The sequence below is a fragment of the Moschus berezovskii genome, chromosome 18 (assembly GCF_049115385.1).
Source record: "Moschus berezovskii isolate FMDL1 chromosome 18, NW_MosBer_1.0, whole genome shotgun sequence".
NCBI classification, from domain to species: domain Eukaryota; kingdom Metazoa; phylum Chordata; class Mammalia; order Artiodactyla; family Moschidae; genus Moschus; species Moschus berezovskii.
This window is the reverse complement of record NC_142477.1, coordinates 43702998-43723290: the sequence shown is the minus strand read 5'-3', so window position 1 is coordinate 43723290 and position 20293 is coordinate 43702998. Positions and strand designations below refer to the sequence as shown.

Sequence of the window (20293 nt, the reverse complement as noted above, 5' to 3'; positions counted from 1 at the left end):
ATCCTTGGAATCCAACTGCCAAGTTCAGACTCCTTTGGGGAGACTTACCTTGAGAACTCCCACCTCTGTCTGGAAGTAAATGTGACAAGAGTAACAAGTGACCCTGACCAGGTAAAGAAAATGCTCGCTCTCTCGCCACAGAGCCACAGGATGCCAACCCCAGAGGATTCACTACCACCAAGGAAGGTAGAGAAGGTCTTGCTGGAATGCTGAAAAAGAACTCAGAAGAGACATATTTCCAAAGAAAAGATAGCATCAAACATTCTGTCAATGATGGAAGATGTATTCTATTCTGAAGATGTAGGTTTTGTAGACGGAGCTAAAACCCAAACGTTTATGTACATTATTGTTATGTTGAAGGAAGGTTTCTAGCTCCTAAACAACCAATCCATTAGCTTACTTTCAAAATAAATAACTTCCCCAAAAAATACTGCCTATACTCTCAGAAAGCATCTCTTTTATACAGTTTTACAAGTAAAAAATCTTTGCTCAACATATGATAGCAAATATGGTCAGAGTTAACACTTTACTCTCAAATAATGCTATGAGTTTTACTCAAGTGCCATAACAACCTTCCCAGAAAGAGAAATTTATTTTATGTTCCTCTTATTAATAATAGGAGATTTAAGACCATTGAAGTTAGAAACTTTCTCAGAGTAATGCAGCAAGTAAATGGCACAGTGGAATTAGAATTTGTGCTGGATGAGACCTTGGTAGTAAAGTATCAAGAAAGATATTAATGACTCTGCAACAAGTGGCAGGTCTGAGTACCTGTCAAAAACTCTCATTTAAAAGGTATTACCTGTGAAGTTCACCGATGATGTGCTAGAGCCAGCTTTTCCAGCTTACAAAAGCCAACTGTTAAAATTTCAGGACTTTTGTAAACCTGTAAACATGACCATTATTAGATATTAAATATATGATCTTAAATTAAGATTAAATGAAGATATTAAATTTAAATAAAGATATTGAAAACACAGATGATAATTACTCAAGATATATCACTTCTCAATTATTTTGGCACATTTGACCATGAATCTATGCTCTTGAAGTTATTTGCATTTATTGTATCATAAAAGTACTATGTAATAATTTGCAGGATACAACACTTAACCATCAAAGCCAATTGGCAGTCCTTGCTAATTATTATAAACCATTAGTTTCCCTACCACCCCCACAAAAAAATAATAATTCGCTACTGTGCATATTTTTCCAAGTTTGAATTCAGGAGTATCACATAGGTAGTTAGCTTGAAATCAGCATAGTAGGAATATATACAGCATGAGAAAGGCAAATGCTGTAGTATTAAATCACAGGGTTGTTTTGTCTTTTTATTCCCTCTCAGACAATTGGTTGTTAAATATTTACCAGCAGAACACTGGATCTACCCATGTGATTTAGTAACCCAAGCCTGCATGCCAAGTTTCATCAGGAAATATAGCCTGAAATTCCTCATTCAGAAGGAAGTAGATTCTTTTCGTTATCCATGTAGTTCTGAAACTCATTCAACATTAAGAAGCTGTCTGAGTTGGTCTCTATCGATATGTCACTGAGTTTTAGATAATATTCAACTGCTGAGGAAGGTCATGGTGATATTTCTTCAAAGATTAGGAAATGACTAGAGCCGAGGTCACTTACTTTCCTTGCAGTACCTTACTTTCCACTGATCCCTGTATTACTTTGTTCATGCCATTAACAGGCATCTGTGCAAATCTAAGCTATCCCTCACTGAAAACAGCAGAGGATGAGAAATTCAGCAGGCATCTGACTTCCATTCTTCTAAAGTATCAGAGCATATTGAGACAATGGAAATCATGAGCTGGCTGTTATACAAAGATCAGAGAAGGCTGCTGAATGGGAGGCAGTTGGACAGGAAGTGAGAATGGAAGACGGTAGGAAGAATCCTGCCCCTCAGGGATCTCCCAAGTGCTAAATGCAGAGCTCTGTCACGGTAGGACCCCTGCACCAGTCCCCAGAGTTCTATCACTATCTCAGGACACCTCATCTCTTTTCTTAGGAGCTGCTGCTTGCTACTGGCTGGACACTAAGTACTTGCTGTCACCAGCAAAGTACAGAGCTCGGTTATCACTAGTCTTTTTGATTCTTACCAATATACTGACCTACCTAGATAACATTTCTTGCTGCATGCTAAAGCCTGAAAGACTTCAAAGGTCTGCAGTGCCCCCAAAGCCTCTCTGAATCCCTTGTGAAATTCAGAACTTTAGGTTCTGTGTCTAACCCTCACATCACAAGCAACCAAGTGTCACCCATCCTGTCCATTCCCTCAACATCTCTCAACTGTTTTCTACCCCTCCCTACAAACCCAGCTCCTTTCTTCAGACACAAAAGTGAAAATGTCAGCACATGTCAAGCTCTAGGAGGTCATCAGCCCACAAGATCCACAAGTAGTCAGGATGGGCTAGAAATAAGATGTAAAGTGGGGATTAAAACCTTTTTCCCAGAGTTTGCTTAACATCTCTTTCTGGGAAAAGCTAGGAAGATGAAGCTAATCAGAGCTCATCATCAGCTGTTTTTACACATCATGAAAAGAACTCATCTTCCTTCTTTCTAAATTGTCTTGGATTTCCATATTCCTGTTCATGGAACAGCATTCCCATTCATTAATTCTCTCTCTTCCCACCCCAGCCCCCCCCACACACACACATGCACATGAACACACACACATATACCTCTACTTGGTCAACAACTTCTGTTGATTTACCCCCTGAATATCTTTCAAATCCACCACTTTCTCTCTCCCCAACCAATGTTGCCCTTGACCTGGCCATTCTTCCATCTCAACTGACTTTTTTGCAACAGTTTTTTAAACTGCTCTCCTTGCCTCTACTTTAGCTATAGTTAACATGATCTTTGCAAAACAATCTGTGGCATCCCCAGTTTTTCAATCCTTCAATTAATATAGTTAAAGAACTTATTAGATGCAAAATCTTGCCTTTAGAAGTCAATTCAAATGCTTTATCAGAACATATTAGGCCTGACCCCAGTTTCCCAGTTCAATTTTTCAGCATTCAGTTCAGTTCAGTTCAGTCGCTCAGTCGTGACCGACTCTTTGCGACCCCATTAATCACAGCACGCCAGGCCTCCCTGTCCATCACCAACTCCCGGAGTTCACTCAAACTCATGTCCATCGAGTCGGTGATGCCATCCAGCCATCTCATTCTCTGTCGTCCCCGTCTCCTCCCACCCCCAATCCTTCCCAGCATCAGAGTCTTTGCCAGTGAGTCAACTCGTAGCATGAGGTGACCAAAGTATTGCTCAGTGATAATCTTGCCTTCTCACCAAGCTAACATACATGGTCAGATTTTCTCTGAGCTTCTTCCCAGGATACCCAATGTCCTTACTTTACATGGAAATATATTTTTTCTTTAAGTCAACACATCTTTTCTTACATGAGAGTTAATTTATAAAACTAAATATTTGTAGTCGAGCTTTTTAAACAAATTTTAAAGAAATGTCAGCAACTACATTTAATTATGGTTGTATTGCTTTGTTGTTAATGGATGCGCTTCATTTGTGGACATTTTAAAAAGCTAACTAGCATGCACTGCAATGTCTCAAAGGAATACTGAACTTTTGACTGTATTTTACTGTTGAGCAAGATTCTCTTGCAGCTGGGTTATTTCTTCCCTTGAATAATTGTGCAAGCTATTTAACTATGACATGTGGTTTGCCTCACAGTGCATTTTAATATTGAATAATTTAAACAACAGTTTTTTCATTACCAACAAAACAAGCATTTTTAACATAAAGAGGTACTCTCCAATCAATTAACTTTGCAACTTTTAAAAATTTGTCCATTGTTCTCTTCTTACTAGCATAACCATAGCAAGGGTTTACCTTGTGCTTGGAAAATTCATCAAGAACTCAAAATTCAAGTTTCACTGGTTGCTTTTTCTCTTCTTCCCAGACCCGGTCAAATGAAAACTGATCATCACCTACCAGACAGAACCAATGGATTATTGGTGATTTGTTCTCTGTCTTGCAGACTTGGCCAGTGAAGTGCTAATGCCCAGTATATGAATAAGGCTGAGGGGTTCAGGATGGAGCCAGAGCAGAGTAGGACAAGATCTGCCCTCCACTTTTCTAGGTCTCAATTTTCTGAAAGATACCTTCCATTAGCTTGCAAAGAGCATCAAATTCACAGGCAGACTAAACTTAGGTCTGTATTCTTGTCACCTCACTAAAACTCAGTTTTGGAGTCATTTCCTTGATGATAACTTCGCTAGTATTGCCTCTCTGAATTTTATAGTTATTTGTGGCAATCCCCTTGGCAACATCATGCTACCCTCATTGAGTGTCTGATTATCTCTCTCCCTCACTAAACTATTAACTTCCTGAAGACACGGACTAATACTATTCCTTGTTCTCTAGGAAAATGGGTCCACAATAACTGTTTATTGAATGCATCAGTGAATGAATGATCATTGTATTAGGTGTTCACAAATAGCTGTAATTTCCTAAATTACGTTTTATTTCTTGTGGATTTTCCTCCAGGTGCAAATGAAAGAAGATGATTTGGAAACAGATTTCTACGACGATTTAATTGCTCTTGAAGATAATAAAGATCAACAAGCCTTAGGTTCTGGCCTAGCAACGAGCTCTTTTCGTGTACCTATTTTCTATTCCTCAAAGAGAAGGCAAAGCAGCTCCCATAGTTCTTCCTTCAAACAAGCCATTCAAGCCTCCCACAAAAAGGTAATAAAAGTGGTTCTTGATCTTTTTAATTTTTCCTGAAATATAACACCAATTCCAGCAATCGTGCAAGGAGAGGGAGATCATTTTAATATCAAATAGTAGGATTTCTAACATAGATTTAAGTAGACTTACTTTTTTGTTGTTATAGCCCACTTCAAAAGTTATAGAAATAATAAGTATAATAATGCCTTTTTTGCAAGCATTTGGCTGTTTGTGGTTGTGTTCTTGCTATTTTAACTTTTGTCTTATTATTTTAAGTGCATTTCTTATAAACCACATGTAACATAATGTTGCTTTTTTTTAACATAATCTGACAGTCTAGGTAGGGTCTTTGCTGGAGAGATTCAGTCACCTTCTATTTAGCATCTTTTCTGAAATACTTAATCATGCTCCCTCCCTCTTTAATGCATCTCACTCATTAAACTTTGTTGCTAGTTTCTTGTTTCTTTACTTTTTTGGTCACATTTCTCCATACTTTTTTTGGTAATTTTGGAAGTTCTACTAAACTTTTAAATTCTACTGGTACTTACCTTTCTCTGGTTAATGCACATAATTAAACCAGTGGTTTTCTTTTATTCCATGAAGTAATATATAGCCTCCACCAAAGGATTAATCATTTTTCTACTCCCTGCATTCCATTCCCTCGATCTCCTAGAAAACATATTTGCTTCTTTGTTTTCCCACCACTACCACCACAAGCCTCCAAAGCCTCCAGTTTTATTGAGATAGTTCAAAATGATTGTATTCCAAGCTATTCCTAGGGATTGTTTTGTATTCTTTTTCTACATTATCTATGTTCATTAGTAATTTATTCTGGATCCCATCTTCCCTATTAACAATTCCTCACATTAATACTGATAAATTCCAGTTCAGAATATGTATTTTGTTTTTGTATATTTCTATGTATGTGTGTATGTGTATATACATTGCTGCTGCTGCTGCTGCTAAGTCGCTTCAGTCGTGTCCGACTCTGTGCGACCCCACAGACGGAAGCCCACCAGGCTCCCCCGTCCCTGGGATTCTCCAGGCAAGAACAGTGGAGTGGGTTGCCATTTCCTTCTCCAGTATATACATTACATGGGTCTATATTCCATATACATGCTCATCACCACTTCTTTCATCTTCCCTTTCTTGAGATCCTATTCTCATTCAATTGCCATATTTTCAGTGTTTTCTTTAGGTAGGATACATGCAAAGTATATTTCCTAAATCCTTATATATCTACAAATGTCTACCTTTTCATTGAGTAATAAAGATGCAAAATATCTTGACCGGATAAAGGAATCTTGGAACACAGTCATTTTTTCTTGATAGCTGGTGGATGCTATTCTACTATCTTCTAATTTCTATTGTTCCATACGAAAAATTACATGTAAGCTGATCTTCTTTCTTTTGTTCTCTCTCTCTAGAAATTTGCAATTTTTAACACTCTAAGCATTGGACTTTATCTACTAGTCTTGCCAGGAACTAATGGAACTTTTCAATACATAAAACTGCATCTTCATTGGTTAATCTTTCCTCATATGTTCCTTTTTCCTTTGTTTGCTTGTAAAATCTTCTAGATATGTATTCCAACTCTTAAATGATTTAGGGGATAGATTTCTGTTAGGCATTTTTAGACATTTACAAGTGTCTTTTAAAATAGTATCCATTTCTCATTACAACCACTACTCTAAGTAGGATTTGTTCTTTCCAAAGAGACATGTGGGGAGATTGAGTCCTGAATCCTAGAGCCTGATGGAGATGTGAAAAGAATAGGCTGAAGTACCAGTGTCAGAACCAGCGGGACCAGCATTGGAGGGCACCATTTTATTGCTCTTTCTGTTTCTACCATAGAGCCCCTCATATTTTTTATCCATTCATTCATATACTTGTGTGAATATGAGTGCTTATAATACTTTACAGATCATTTTCCCAAGCATTTCATTTGTCTTCAAAAGAACCCTAAGAGGTAATGTTGTCGTGTTCACTCAGTCACGTCCAGCTCTTTGCGACCCCGCGGACTGCAGCACGCCAGGCTTCCCTGTCCATCACCATCTGCTGGAGCTTGCTGAAAGTCATGTCCATCGAATCGGTGATGCCATCTGACCATCTCATCCTCTGTCTTCCCCTTCTCCTCCCGTCTTCAATCTTTTCCAGCATCAGGGTCTTTTCCAATGAGTCGGCTCTTCACACTAGGTGGCCACAGTATTGGAGTTTCAGCATCGGTCCTTCCAGTGAATATTCAGGGTTGATTTCTTTTAGGATTGACTGGTTTGATCTCCTTCTGTCCAAGGGACTCTCAAAAGTCTTTTCCAACACCGCAGTTCAAAAGTATCAATTCTTTGGCACTCAGCCTTCTTTACTATTTAACAGGTAATGGTAGATATTTAACATCATTTTGCAGATAAGTAGATTGAAGTCCATATATTTATTTTTAATTCAACTGACATCCGTCACATACCTACCCTGCATCAGGCACTGTACTCAAGTACAAGAAGCGAAGTGACTCTCGTGATCATAAAATGAGTAAATGCCAGCGTTGGGAATTGAAATCAGTTTTCTAATTTTTGCCCACTATTCACATCTACCACATTCTATTTCAAGCTTCTTGCTTATTCTCATCAAACTCCGAAAACAGTATAGCTGTAGTGATATGAGCATGTAAAAAAAATAAAACAGATTCCTTTTATAACACAAATTGTTACCCCACTTTAAAGTTTTTTTATTTATTTATTTTTGACTGTGCTGGGTCTTCGCTGTGACACAGGCTTTCCTCGAGTAGTAGCAAGTGGGGGCTACTCTCTATTCACAGTGTGCAGGCTTCTCATTACAGTGGCTTCTCTTGTTGAGGAGCATGGACTTGGGCACACAGGCTTAGTTGATCCACGGCATGTGGGATCTCCCCAGATTAGGGATCAAACCCATTTCTCCTGTATTGTCAGGCAGATTTTTTACCACTGAGCCACCAGGGAAGCCCCTGTTAGTTCAATTCTGAGTGGATTATGGGTTATATCATGGATTGCATGAATGGGTTATATCATACCCCTGACACTTAACCAAATTATATTCTTAAGACAAGTTAGTGTCCTTGGAAAGAAAGTTATGACCAACCTTGATAGTATATTAAAAACCAGAGACATTACTTTGCCAACAAAGGTCCGTCTGGTCAAGGCTATGGTTTTTCCTGTGGTCATGTATGGATGTGAGATTTGGAAAGTGAAGAAAGCTGATCGCCGAAGAATTGATGCTTTTGAACTGTGGTGTTGGAGAAGACTCTTGAGAGTCCCTTGTACTGCAAGGAGATCCAACCAGTCCATTCTAAAGGAGATCAATCCTGGGTGTTCATTGGAAGGACTGATGCTAAAGCTGAAACAGCAATACTTTGGCCACCTCATGCGACAAGTTGACTCACTGGAAAAGACTCTGATGCTGGGGAAGGTTGGGGGCAGGAGGAGAAGGGGACGACCGAGAATGAGATAGCTGGATGGCATCATTGACTCTGTGGACATGAGTTTGAGTGAACTCTGGGAGTTGGTGATGGACAGGGAGGCCTGGAATGCTGTGATTCATGGGGTCGCGGAGAGTCGGACACGACTGAGCGACTGAACTGAACTGAACTGAACTGAAAAATACATCTCCCCAGGTCCTTCTTTTAATTTACTGATTCAGACTATCTGGGATTGGGCAAAATCCCAAAAAGCAGTGATTCTGGCTTTTTTTTTTTTTAAGTCCTCCAGCTTGCTCCAATATCATATCCAGGATTGGAAATGACTGCCCAAAAATATAATCAAAGATGAGGAGAGAAATGGAGGTGTTGAAATATATATGTGTGTGTGTGTGTGTTGTGTTGTAGTCACTCAATCATGTCCAACTCTTTGTGATCCCATGGACTGTAGCCCACTGGGCTCCTCTGTTCATGGAATTTGCCAGGCAAGAATACTGGAGTGGATATTCATTCCTTTCTCCAAAGAATCTTCCAAACCCAGGGATTGAACTTGGGTCTCCTGCATTGCAGGCAGGTTTCTTTTATTGAATGAGCCACACACACAAACATGCCCAGACAGACAGATATATACAGAGACATATATATATATATATATATATATATATATATATATATATATACACAGACACATATATACACCAGCTTCCCTGGTGGCTCAGAGGGTAAAGCATCTGCCCGCAATGCAGGAGACTTGGTTCGATCCCTGGGTCAGGAAGATACCCTGGAGAAGGAAAAGGTAAGTACTCTTGCCTGAAAAATCCCATGGACAGAGAAGCCTGGTAACCTACAGTCCATATGGTTGCAAAGAGTCAGACATGACTGAGCGACTTCACTTTCACTTTCAATATTAAGATTTGCTTCTCAGAATTGGTTTCTAAACGTCTCAAACATGCTAGAGAATACTTACAAAACTCTTATCTGTAGGTAAACAGCTTTTATTTGAGCCTCTAATATCTGCCTCAAAGTGGAAACATTTCAGACTATTCACAGTATCAGGTTCAAACATAAGAAATCGCTGATATTCAACCATTTTTGACTTACAGGATGGGCAACTTGGTATGGTTCAACCCAACATCTTTGATTAGATCTGAATGGAATCAGGATATCTCAGATTAAATAGAAAATGCTTCTGCAACCTCTCTTAATCTTCAAATACTGAAAACAAGGTCCCACCAGCTTGAAAATCATTTTAAGCCCTTCAGTAGCTCTCAATGCTTTATTTTGTCAAGCACAGATCTGACTAAATGTTGGTTGGTCAGATAGTCTGTTTCAAAGTCAAAATACCAGTTACCTCAGTAGGATTCAGTGCATTTTTTAATTGCTTTACAAAACTGAACCAACAAAAAGATGGTTAAAATAATGCAAGATCTCACAAAATGTTGAAATAGACCGTACATAGTTAATAACTTGCTGTCATGTAATTTTTTATTCCAAAACAGCCAGTTCTAGCCATCAGAAACTGACAAATGGAGCACCAGGGAGATGTTTGCCCTAAGTCGAGTTACCAAAATTTCGCTTGTAATTTCCACAATTTCGTTTTTATAGTGATCTGAAATTTTTGAACAGCCTATTTCAATGCGCGTAACCAAACAGGCATTTCAGATATTCAGAGAGTAAGAGTGCTTCTTCCTCAGAGGACAATGACCCGCTACCTTTCCAAAGCCACACCTCCATGACAAAATTCAAGTATTAAACTTACAGTTAATGGACACTTAAAATGTAAGCTCCACAAAGGCAAGAATTTTTTCTGCCTTGTTCACATTTGTGTCCACTGCCTCTGAGATAGCCGAGAGAAACATGTATTGAAGGAAAGAAGGGAGCAAGGAGGAAGGGAGGGGAGGAGGGAGGAGGAGCAAGAGGAAAACAGAGAGGGCGGGGAATGAATGTTGTCTCTTCCTCAGTCGTTGTGGTGTTTTTTTTCCCTTCTGTGTTAATAGTCATTTTGTGCCATAATTATAGCACATGGGAAAATAGCTGTTTAATAATTTGCAGCCATAATAATAATAATAGGTTTAACAATTTAACTAATGCAGATTTTTGGCTAAAATATGCCCCTCTCTTTTTATTACTTAAACATGATAATTTGCTAAAACTAAGAAATCAGTTAAAACAACAGTATATGTGGATATACTCATAAAACTCAGTGTCTATGGAAAAGGACAATTTAATGGAATGAAATTTGGGGCAGCTACCAACCACATAATCCTAAATTAACCTGACATAACAAGAGATGATTAAAGAAAAAAAGAACCTCCAAACAAATAGTTCTGTTTGTGGATGCAGAACAGAGAATACAAACAACTTTGCTTAATTTTACTGCCTAAGTAATTTTGAGTCATAGCATCTTGGAGTTAAAAGGAGTGTGAAGTGTCACAGATGAAGGCTGTGCACAAGTGACTTTTCCCAGAAAACTGAGGCCCAGAGAATTGACATGCTTTCCCCAGCTGGTGGACAAAGCTATGACTTGAATCTCATTGTGTAACTTCCAGCTGAAAATGTATACAATATTTTTTGCATTATTAATGCAATAATTATTTGCATTAGCAAGACTTTCTAAATAAAAATGCAGTAGGGGTGCACCCATGATTGACCATCAAGAAAGAAAGATTGACTTTTTGATGCTTGATTTCTTTTTGGTAGACAGCATATCCCTCTGTCACACAATTTACATGATTGAAGTCATCTTGTCTGTTTAGCATTTTGAATATCTAAGGAAATTGAACTGAAGGAAAAGGTACTGGAAAAATAAGGTGAAAATGATAATTTTGTTTGTGGGAACATTTAATGGACAGTTAACAGTTATAATGCTAGGGGTACAATGAAGTTGATGATAAACATTTAATGTTTGATAACTCAAGCTTTCATTACCTTTAATCATCTTTTTTTTTCACTTCTTTCTTCTTTTCCATTTAGGCTTCCAGTTTTATTAGGATCCATAAAGTCATAAAAGTCTTAAACTTCACAATGAAAAGTAAAGATTTGCAGCTTTCTGATGTCTTCTTGAAAGCACTTAACCATCTGCCTCTAGAATACAACTCTGCTTTATACAGCCGGATATTTGATGACTTCGGGACTCACTATTTCACCTCTGGCTCCCTGGGAGGCGTGTATGACCTCCTTTATCAGTTCAGCAAGGAGGAACTAAAGAACTCAGGTTCAATTTCTTCAACACTTATTTTTAACTGATAAGATACTGTGTATTGCATTTTTCTCTTACTCTATCCTTTTAGTTCTTTATTGACTTTATTTCAACCGTGCTTTATTTCCAAAATGATATGAAGAACAACCAAAATGCACATACTCAAGAAAATAAAAATAGAAAATTCATGCCAAAAGAAGAAGGAGAAATAAATAGGCTTAACCTCTTTGGGCATCAGATTTGTCCCAGAATTTCCTGACATTTAAGAACATCATAAACTGCCTAGTAGTGGTAAACTAAAGAGAGATGCATGCTATCACCTAGGAAAACAAAATTTGTCTTGGAACTAAACTCTAAAAAATACTTATAGAATTTTTACAGGAGATAATAATTTTATAAAATTGTAATTACAACAAATCCACTGACACTTTTTTTTTTTTTTTTTTTTGCCACATGGCTTGTGGGATTTCAGTTCCCCAAACAGAGATTGAACCTGGGCCCCTAGGCAAAGAAAGCACTGAGTCCTAAAGACTGGAGCTAGTCCTTTTCTTTTAATGATTTTAACTAAAAGCCAAGGGCAAAAGATGAAAAGCAATTAATAACTTGACAAGGGACTAAGTTAATATGAGCCAGACATGCCCCTACTGGGGGCGAAACTTGAAACCAGATGGGAGGCACTTTTCTTTGAGGAAAAGTTGCAGTTTTACATCTGGGGATATAATCTGTGATATTTTCTGCTTATATATAAAATAATAATATAAATATTGGTTTAAAAAATAACTTTTGATTTCTTAACTATTATGTTGCTGCTGCTGCTGCTAAGTCACTTCAGTCATGTCCGACTCTGTGAGACCCCATAGATGGATGGCAGCCCACCAGGCTTCCCTGTCCCTGGGATTCTCCAGCCAAGAACACTGAAGTGGGTTGCCATTTTCTTCTTCAATGCGTGAAAGTGAAAAGGGAAAGTGAAGTCGTTCAGTCACCAATATTCATTTCTATTAGAGCTTAAGAACCTTTTTATAAATTTGTTTTCAGGCTTCAGTGTGAAATGACACAGCATCCTTGTGATGTTTCTGTCTTGAAAACATGATTAGGAAATTGTGTAATAACCAGAACCAAAGTGTCAAATTCTCCTAAATAAATCAGAATTCTTGATCATTTGACTCTTATACAAAAGACATCAGGAATTTATTTTAAAAGACACCAAGCCAACCCTGGAGTCAGCAGAATTTCAATTCCTCCATTCTTATATCTCATTATGGCAAATAGTTATATTTAATGTGGACTCCCTGAGTCTTTCCTAACTTTAAATGAGCAGATGTCCATCATGATCTGCTTTTTAAGAGAGGAGATGGGATATATGTCTTTGAAAAGGATTTTCAGTAAGAAGGTCTTCAAAATTTTTTGCCTGACAGAGTTAACTGAAATCCCAGAGATTTACATTGTGATGGGCTTTCCATATTGCCTCTTACATGTCATTACAGTTATCCTTTCCACTGGAGTAATGTTTGCTCGCTGAATTTGAGGTCTTTGCCATTGAGAACAGCATCAGCATTAAAGCTCAGCAAAAATGAGTGGGGGAAGTCTCTGGCCCTTGTCTTGGTTTCGTCTCACCTTAGGGATGAAATTATTCTGGTCACTGCTGCTGTAGCCCAGAGAATAACTTCTCATTCAATAAGCTATACTCATCATGCATTTACAGCAAAGCTGCTAGAGGCTTAGAGTTCAGGTCAGTTAAAGAACTACGTGAATCTTTAATCAACCATCCAGGATTTTAATAGTTGAAGCCCCATTAACTAAAACGAAGAGTGATGATTTGTACTTTCTTCCCGAAATAGTCTCACTTTCCATCTCTTTCTCTTTAAATAAAGGTAGAGGCTTTATTTATTTTTGTTTTTAATAGAAATTTTATTTTTATTTATTTTTTTATTGGAGGCTAATTACTTTACAATATTATATTGGTTGGTTTTGCCATACATTGACATGAATCCGCCCTGGGTGTACATGTGTTCCCCTTCTTGAACCCCCCTCCCACCTCCCTCCTCCCCTTATCCTCCCTCTGGGTCATCCCCGTGCACCAGCCCCAAGCATCCCGTATCATGCGTCGAACCTGGACTGGTGATTCGTTTCACGTATGATAATATACATGTTTCAATGCCATTCTCCCAAATCATCCCACCCTCACCCACTCCCACAGAGTTCCGAAGACTGTTCTATACACCTGTGTATCTTTTGCTGTCTTGTATACAGGGTTATCGTTACCATCTTTCTAACTTCCATATATATGCGTTAGTATACTGTATTGATGTTTTTCTTTCTGGCTTACTTCACTCTGTATAATAGGCTCCAGTTTCATCCACCTCATTAGAACTGATTCAAATGTATTCTTTTTAATGGCTGAGTAATACTCCATTGTGTATATGTATCAAAGCTTTCTTATCCATTCGTCTGCAGACAGACATCTAGGTTGCTTCTATATCCTCACTATTATAAACAGTGTTCCAATGAACATTGGAGTACACGTGTCTCTTTCAATTCTGGTTTCCTCAGTGTGTATGCCCAGGAGTGCGATTGCTGCATCATATGGCAGTTCTATTTCCAGTTTTTTGAGGAATCTCCACACTGTTCTCCATAGTGGCTGTACTAGTTTGCATTCCCACCAACAGTGTAAGAGGGTTCCCTTTTCTCCACACCCTCTGCAGCATTTATTGCTTGTAGACTTTTGGATAGCAGCCATTCTGGCTGGTGTGAAATGGTATCTCATTATGGTTTTTATTTGCATTTTTCTGATTATGAGGGATGTTGAGCATTTTTTCATGTGTTTGTTCGCCATCTGTATATCTTCTTTGGAGAAATGTCTGTTTAGTTCTTTGGCCCATTTTTTGATTGGGTCATTTATTTTTCTGGAATTGAGCTGCAGGAGCTGCTTGTATATTTTGGAGATTAATTCTTTGTCAGTTGTTTAATTTGCTATTATTTTCTCCCATTCTGAAGGCTGTCTTTTCACCTTGCTTATAGTTTAGACACACAGATATACATAATAAGAGAAAGAAAGGGAGTCTGAGGTGTCATATAAAACTGGAAACATATAACCATACACACCTATGTACACATAAAAACACTACACATATATACCTAGCATTTATATATATATGCATATAAGACATATTCTCTTATATGTAATATATAATCTTATAGTCATGAAATATGTGCATATATGTGTGTGTGTGTATATATATATATATATATATACTTCTCTGAGTCACAGAATAATATTGGCACTCAATTTTAACTGTGGTTTAAGATGAAACACACTTAGAAAAAAACTCATTAAAATGGAATTCTCTAGTGGGTGTGCTTATCTGTTTTTGCCCACTCTCTAGATGAATCCATATTTCTGCCTCCTCTCTTTCCCCCTTTTTAGTTCTTTTCCCCTTTCTTTGCCACAATGTAGAGCTAGAGTTTAGGCTTAGTTTTATTTTCTTTATTCAATAAGAGTTATATCCCTTGTCATTAATTTAAAAAAAAATGACTCGAATACCTCAGAGTACTTTCTCTAGTGCAAGAAGAATAAACCAAAATTAAATTGCTTTTTATTTGCATCTCTTGATGTATTCCTCTATTCTGCAGTGTTCCATAGTCAATTTAAAACCTTGAATAAAAAGTTGACCTTGCTACAGTGTGCAAGGTAAAAAGAACTTCAGGGACACCAAGGAAACAGTAAACAATTAAAATATCATGTTATACAACATGGTAATTTTAAATTCCTTTTGCTGGGAAGTCATGTTCTGCTCTGATTGAAGAAGAAAAACTATTCACCCCACTGTTTATCAGTATGACATTTTTGATTGACACTGTTGATCTTTGCCCAGTCAGAGTAGCTGAGGACATTTCCGGAATACTCATTCCTATGCCACATCAAACTCAGGTTTGAGACTGCAAGTGCTTCAGCATCAAGCAACTCCTTTGTCAGTGTGGATAGGGTCAGATGTAAGCTACAGGGCATCTTGTGGGGAAGAAAAGGCCAGTACAGAAATTCACTGATAACGCCTTGACATTTTCAACACCACGTGACCAATACCACGGTTCATAAGAGAGATTCATCATTCAAATCTTGAAGGATTCCCCTGTAACCCTCAGAAACTGGGATGGGGGAGCCTGGTGGGCTTCCATCTATGGGGTCACACAGAGTCGGACACGACTGAAGTGACTTAGCAGCAGCAGCAGCATAGTTCATTAATTAGTATAGTTAATGAATTGGTCACATGCAATTTAATTTTCACTTATAGATCATAGAAGCTAGGGACTTGCCTGGTGGTCCAGTGGTTAAGATTCTGCCTGCCAATGCAGAGGATACAGGTTTGATCTCTGGTCAGGGAGCTAAGATCCTACATGCCTCAAGGCCAGAAAACCAAAGCAAAACAAAAACCCAGAAGCAACACTGTAACAAATTCAAAAAAGACATTAAAAATTGTCCACTTCAAAAGAGCATTTAAAATAAACCATAGAAATCTAATGAAAGAATAAGAAAGAGTTAGGAAGCCATTAAATTCCTCGCACAGCCCAAACATTTGACTGACCCATTTATAAGAACAATGCCACCGGAAGAAAAATGAGTCATATTTATTCAGTCTAATCAAAACAGCCATCTTTTTTGTTAGAGATTAAAATGCCAGGTACACATGAGGGCCTCAAACCCTTTTTTTCTTACTTTTCTTTTTTTTACTCCCAATCTTTGATTCATCTCTTTGAATGTGTCAAACTATTGAAAAAGCTACAAAGTAGGAAGCCTCATCTGCATCTACTCAGCTTCATTCCTTGGTGAGCTGCACACTCAGGTTTATGTAGTAGCATCACACACTCACACGGTGCCTCTGGCTCTGATAACACTCTTCCCTGCTTCTTGTAACCTGCAACCCTAAGAATCAGTATTTGATAAACTACTTTGCTTTAAGGTACTTAATAGTTCATATAACAGCTCTATCTTTTATGTGCTTGTATTTTGCAAGGCAATTTTAAACTAAACAGCAAAAAAATTGGATTCTAATTTTGGTGTTTTGTGTACTAGGTCAGGTGACTTGGGAAGCTGTTAAAAAAAAAAAAGGAAACGCTTCTCAAACTACCTCAGAGAGGCAGTACCCAGTCAGCCTCCAAACAGCCAGACTTGGCTGCCTCTGTTCCACTCAATCCCTGACATCCCCCACCGATTCTGAAGTCCTTAAGAATAATGGACCAGCATTAGGGTGGGAAAGACTCATTGAGATACCAAAATCTTCAACAAACGAGGAAGTTTGGCAAAAGATCAGAACAATGAGTTCCAAAGGTATTAGAACTGGATGCTCTGAGTCTTACAGCATGAGGATTTTTACAAGATTTATGCAACTGCGTTGTGTCATCCTGTGCAAGCAGTCCTGGGAAACTAGGAAGGTATCAAGCCCAGCTCCCACTCCTAAAGAGACTGGGAACCAGGCAGCATCAACCTCCCTTGAAGACAACAAGGAAAACGTATCAAGTATGGGCTTGAATTAAGATAAGGAGAAAGAGTGAACAGTCCCGGAGGACACTGGAGGGTTCATGAGTCAGGAAGTCAGAGTTTCTGAGAGCAAAACAAAAGGGTTTTGGAGGCAGAGGTAGAGTGAATGGCCAAGTCAGGGAGAGGAAGCTTAGATGAGTATGGGAATGAGTGTTCATATTCAGGGAAGGAGAGGTGACCGATGAGATTTGCATTTGAGGTGGTGAACAGAGCAAGAAGTGAGACAGACTAAGTCCTCACAGAATCAGCTGTGGCCCCCAAAGAACGGGGCCCCCTGACAATGGGGCACCAAACAGAGCAGATGTGCATCTCTTGATTTGCTACAGGGGCAGTGGCCAATAGCATGGGCAAGCTTAGTGGTTTATTGTGTGCAGGCAACATGGAGAGGCCAACATGATCCCCACAGGGAAGATGGCAGGGACTCATAAATACCTCTACTCTTCAGGATATCCCATGGCCTGTGAAGAACCGCCTTTGTAGTAAAAGCCATCAATCATTCGAGCTCACGGGAAGCAGAGGAGCTGGGTGCTGGTACAGAGTACCTGTAGCTTCCCGAGTGCTCAGAGTCTCATGCTCTTCTCTGAACTCTCCAGGGTGCAGTCTCAGGTTTTTTTTCTTGTACTTTATTTCCCAGGTTTAACAAAGGAAGAAGCCAAAAATTGTATCCGGATTGAAACAAAGAAACGCGTCCTTTTTGTTAAAAAAACAAAAGTGGAACACCGGTGCACCACTAACCAACTGTCAGAGAAATACGAAGGTAATAGTACTCTCTTAGCAGCTTACCTAGTGGGTTCTGACTGGCAATAACTTACGTACCATATTGCACTTGCCTGTGACTGCACTATTTTTCTATTTCATTAGTTTCATTTATCTGCCTCAGAGTCCTATGTGTGGTACGGAGGAAGCAAACCAAATATCAGTATTACTCAAAACGGGACATGGTTAGGATTTTCTGTATCTCCTATTTAGGTTGTCTGAATGAACATTTATTGATTCTTCGTATGGGCCAAACCCGGTACTAGACATTGTAAAGTAAGGATGGACATGCACTAGGTCTTCCATTCAAGGACTTGACAAAGTAAGGATACTTATAGACAACCACTAAAAATACAGAAGATGTAGTACACATATACAATGAAATACTACTCAGCCACAAAAAAGACTGAAATAATGCCACTTGCTTCAACATGGATGGCCCTAGAGGTTATCATACTAAGTAAAGTCAGACAAAGACCAAGAACGTATGATATCATTTATATGTGGAATCTAAAATAAGATCCAAATGGACTTATTTACAAAACAGAAACAGACTCATGGACATAGAAAACAGACTTATGATTATCAAATGGGAAGTGGAGGTAGGAATAAATTAGGAGTTTTGGATTAGAAGATGCAAACTAGTCTATGTGTCCATGTATGCCTAGTCACTCAGTTGTGTCTGACTCTTTTTGACTCAACTGACGGTAACTCCTCTGTCCAACAGACTCCTCTGCCCTTGGGATTCTCCAGGCAAGAATACTAGAGTGGCTTGCCATTTTCTCCTCCAGGAGCTCTTCCCAACTCAGGGATCAAACATGGGTCTCCTGCATTTCAGGTGGACTCTTTACCATCTGAGCCACCAGGAAAGACCTAAACTACCATATATAAAATAGCTAAACAACAAGGTCCTACTGTATAGCACAAGAAACTGCATTCAGTATCTTATAGTAAACCATAATGGGAAAGACTATGAAAAATAAACATATATATTTACATATGCGTGCTTAGTTGATGCTAAGGGTCAGACACGACTGAGAGACTTCACTTTCACTTTTCACTTTCACACATTGGAGAAGGAAATGGCAACCCACTCCAGTGTTCTTGCCTGGAGAATCCCAGGGACGGGGGAGCCTGGTGGGCTTCCGTCTATGGGGTCACACAGAGTCAGACATGACTGAAGTGACTTAGCAGCAGCAGCAGCAGCAGCTCAGTTGTGTCTGATTGTTTGCGACCGCATGGACTGTAGCCCACCAGGCTCCTTTGTCCATGGAATTTTCTAGGCAAAAATACTGGAGTGGGTTGCCATTTCCTACTCTAATATTTACATATATATATATAAATGTATATATATATATTTAACATATATATAAAACAGAATGATTTTGTTGTACACTAGAAACTAACACAAAATTGTATATCAACTATACTTCAATTAAAAAAAAACAAACCGATAAGTTCTAAGAGGGGGGATTCCCAGACAGCTCAGTGGTAAAAAAATCTGCCTGCCAATGCAAGAGACACAGGTTTGATCCCTGGGTCAGGGACCTCCTATGGGGGAGGAAATGGCAACCCACTCCAGAATTCTTGCCTGGGAAAGCCCATGGACAGAGGAGCCTAGCAGGCTACAGTTCATGAGGTTGCAGAATCATTCGCATGCACGGAAGCTCTAAAAGTCGTACATTAAAAACGCTCAGACAGCCAAGTGAGAAGCCTGAGTGCTGTCTTTGATTTCTCCCTCCCTCTTTCTTGCCTCTACATGAAGTAAGCAGTCATTCCTCCTTATTAATATTTCTCCCAGTTCTCCCCAGTTCCTCATTTCCATGCACGTGCCTTCCATTCATCATTTCCAACTTGGATAACCACAGAGGCCTCCCAACTGGTCCCCTTGCCTCTGGTCTTGCCTTACTCTACACATTTTCTGTGACAGGAATATTCTCCAAGGCAAATCTTATCATGAAACACTCAGGCCTTAAACATGTCATGGCTTCACATAGCCTTGAAGACAAGTTCCTGCCTCACTTTCTGCCTAGCTAAGTTTCTGCCTCTCTTTCCTAAATAAGTCATGCTCTCAACTGTGCCTTGTCATTATAAATAACTCCTTCTCTGTGTAAAATTCTCTTATTCCCTTATTTTTCCTGACTGATTACTACTTCTGCTCAGAACAGAGGGAATCACAGAAACTCCCAAAATATGAAGCTTATATTATCACTGGGGGACAGCCAAGGTCCCCCAGTATGAGAGTTGGACTGTGAAGAAAGCTGATCGCCGAAGAATTGATGTTTTTGAATTGTGGTGTTGGAGAAGACTCTTGAGAGTCCCTTGGACTACAAGGAGATCCAACCAGTCCATTCTAAAGGAGATCAGTCCTGGGTGTTCATTGGAAGGACTGACGCTGAAGCTGAAACTCCAATATTCTGGCCACCTCATGCGACGAGTTGACTCACTGGAAAAGAGTCTGATGCTGGGAGGGACTGGAGGTGGGAGGAGACGGGGACGACAGAGAATAAGATGGCTGGATGGCATCACCGACTCGATGGACGTGAGTTTGAGTGAACTCCGGGAGTTGGTGATGGACAGGGAGGCCTGGCGTGCTGTGATTCATAGGGTCGCAAAGAGTCGGATACAACTGAGTGACTGAACTGAACTGAACTGAAGCTAC

General features: G+C 39.2%; 1 protein-coding gene across 1 annotated transcript in view; it reads left to right on the top strand.

The window, feature by feature from the left end:
- The window catches only part of C6 (complement C6), an 81154-nt gene that overhangs the window by 24120 nt on the left and 36741 nt on the right, over positions 1-20293 (top strand). The window contains exons 9-11 of the mRNA XM_088827584.1: positions 4516-4716; positions 11117-11357; positions 17510-17632. Of these exons, the coding sequence (XP_088683710.1) occupies positions 4516-4716; positions 11117-11357; positions 17510-17632 (565 nt within the window). The remainder of the gene's footprint in view (positions 1-4515; positions 4717-11116; positions 11358-17509; positions 17633-20293) is intronic.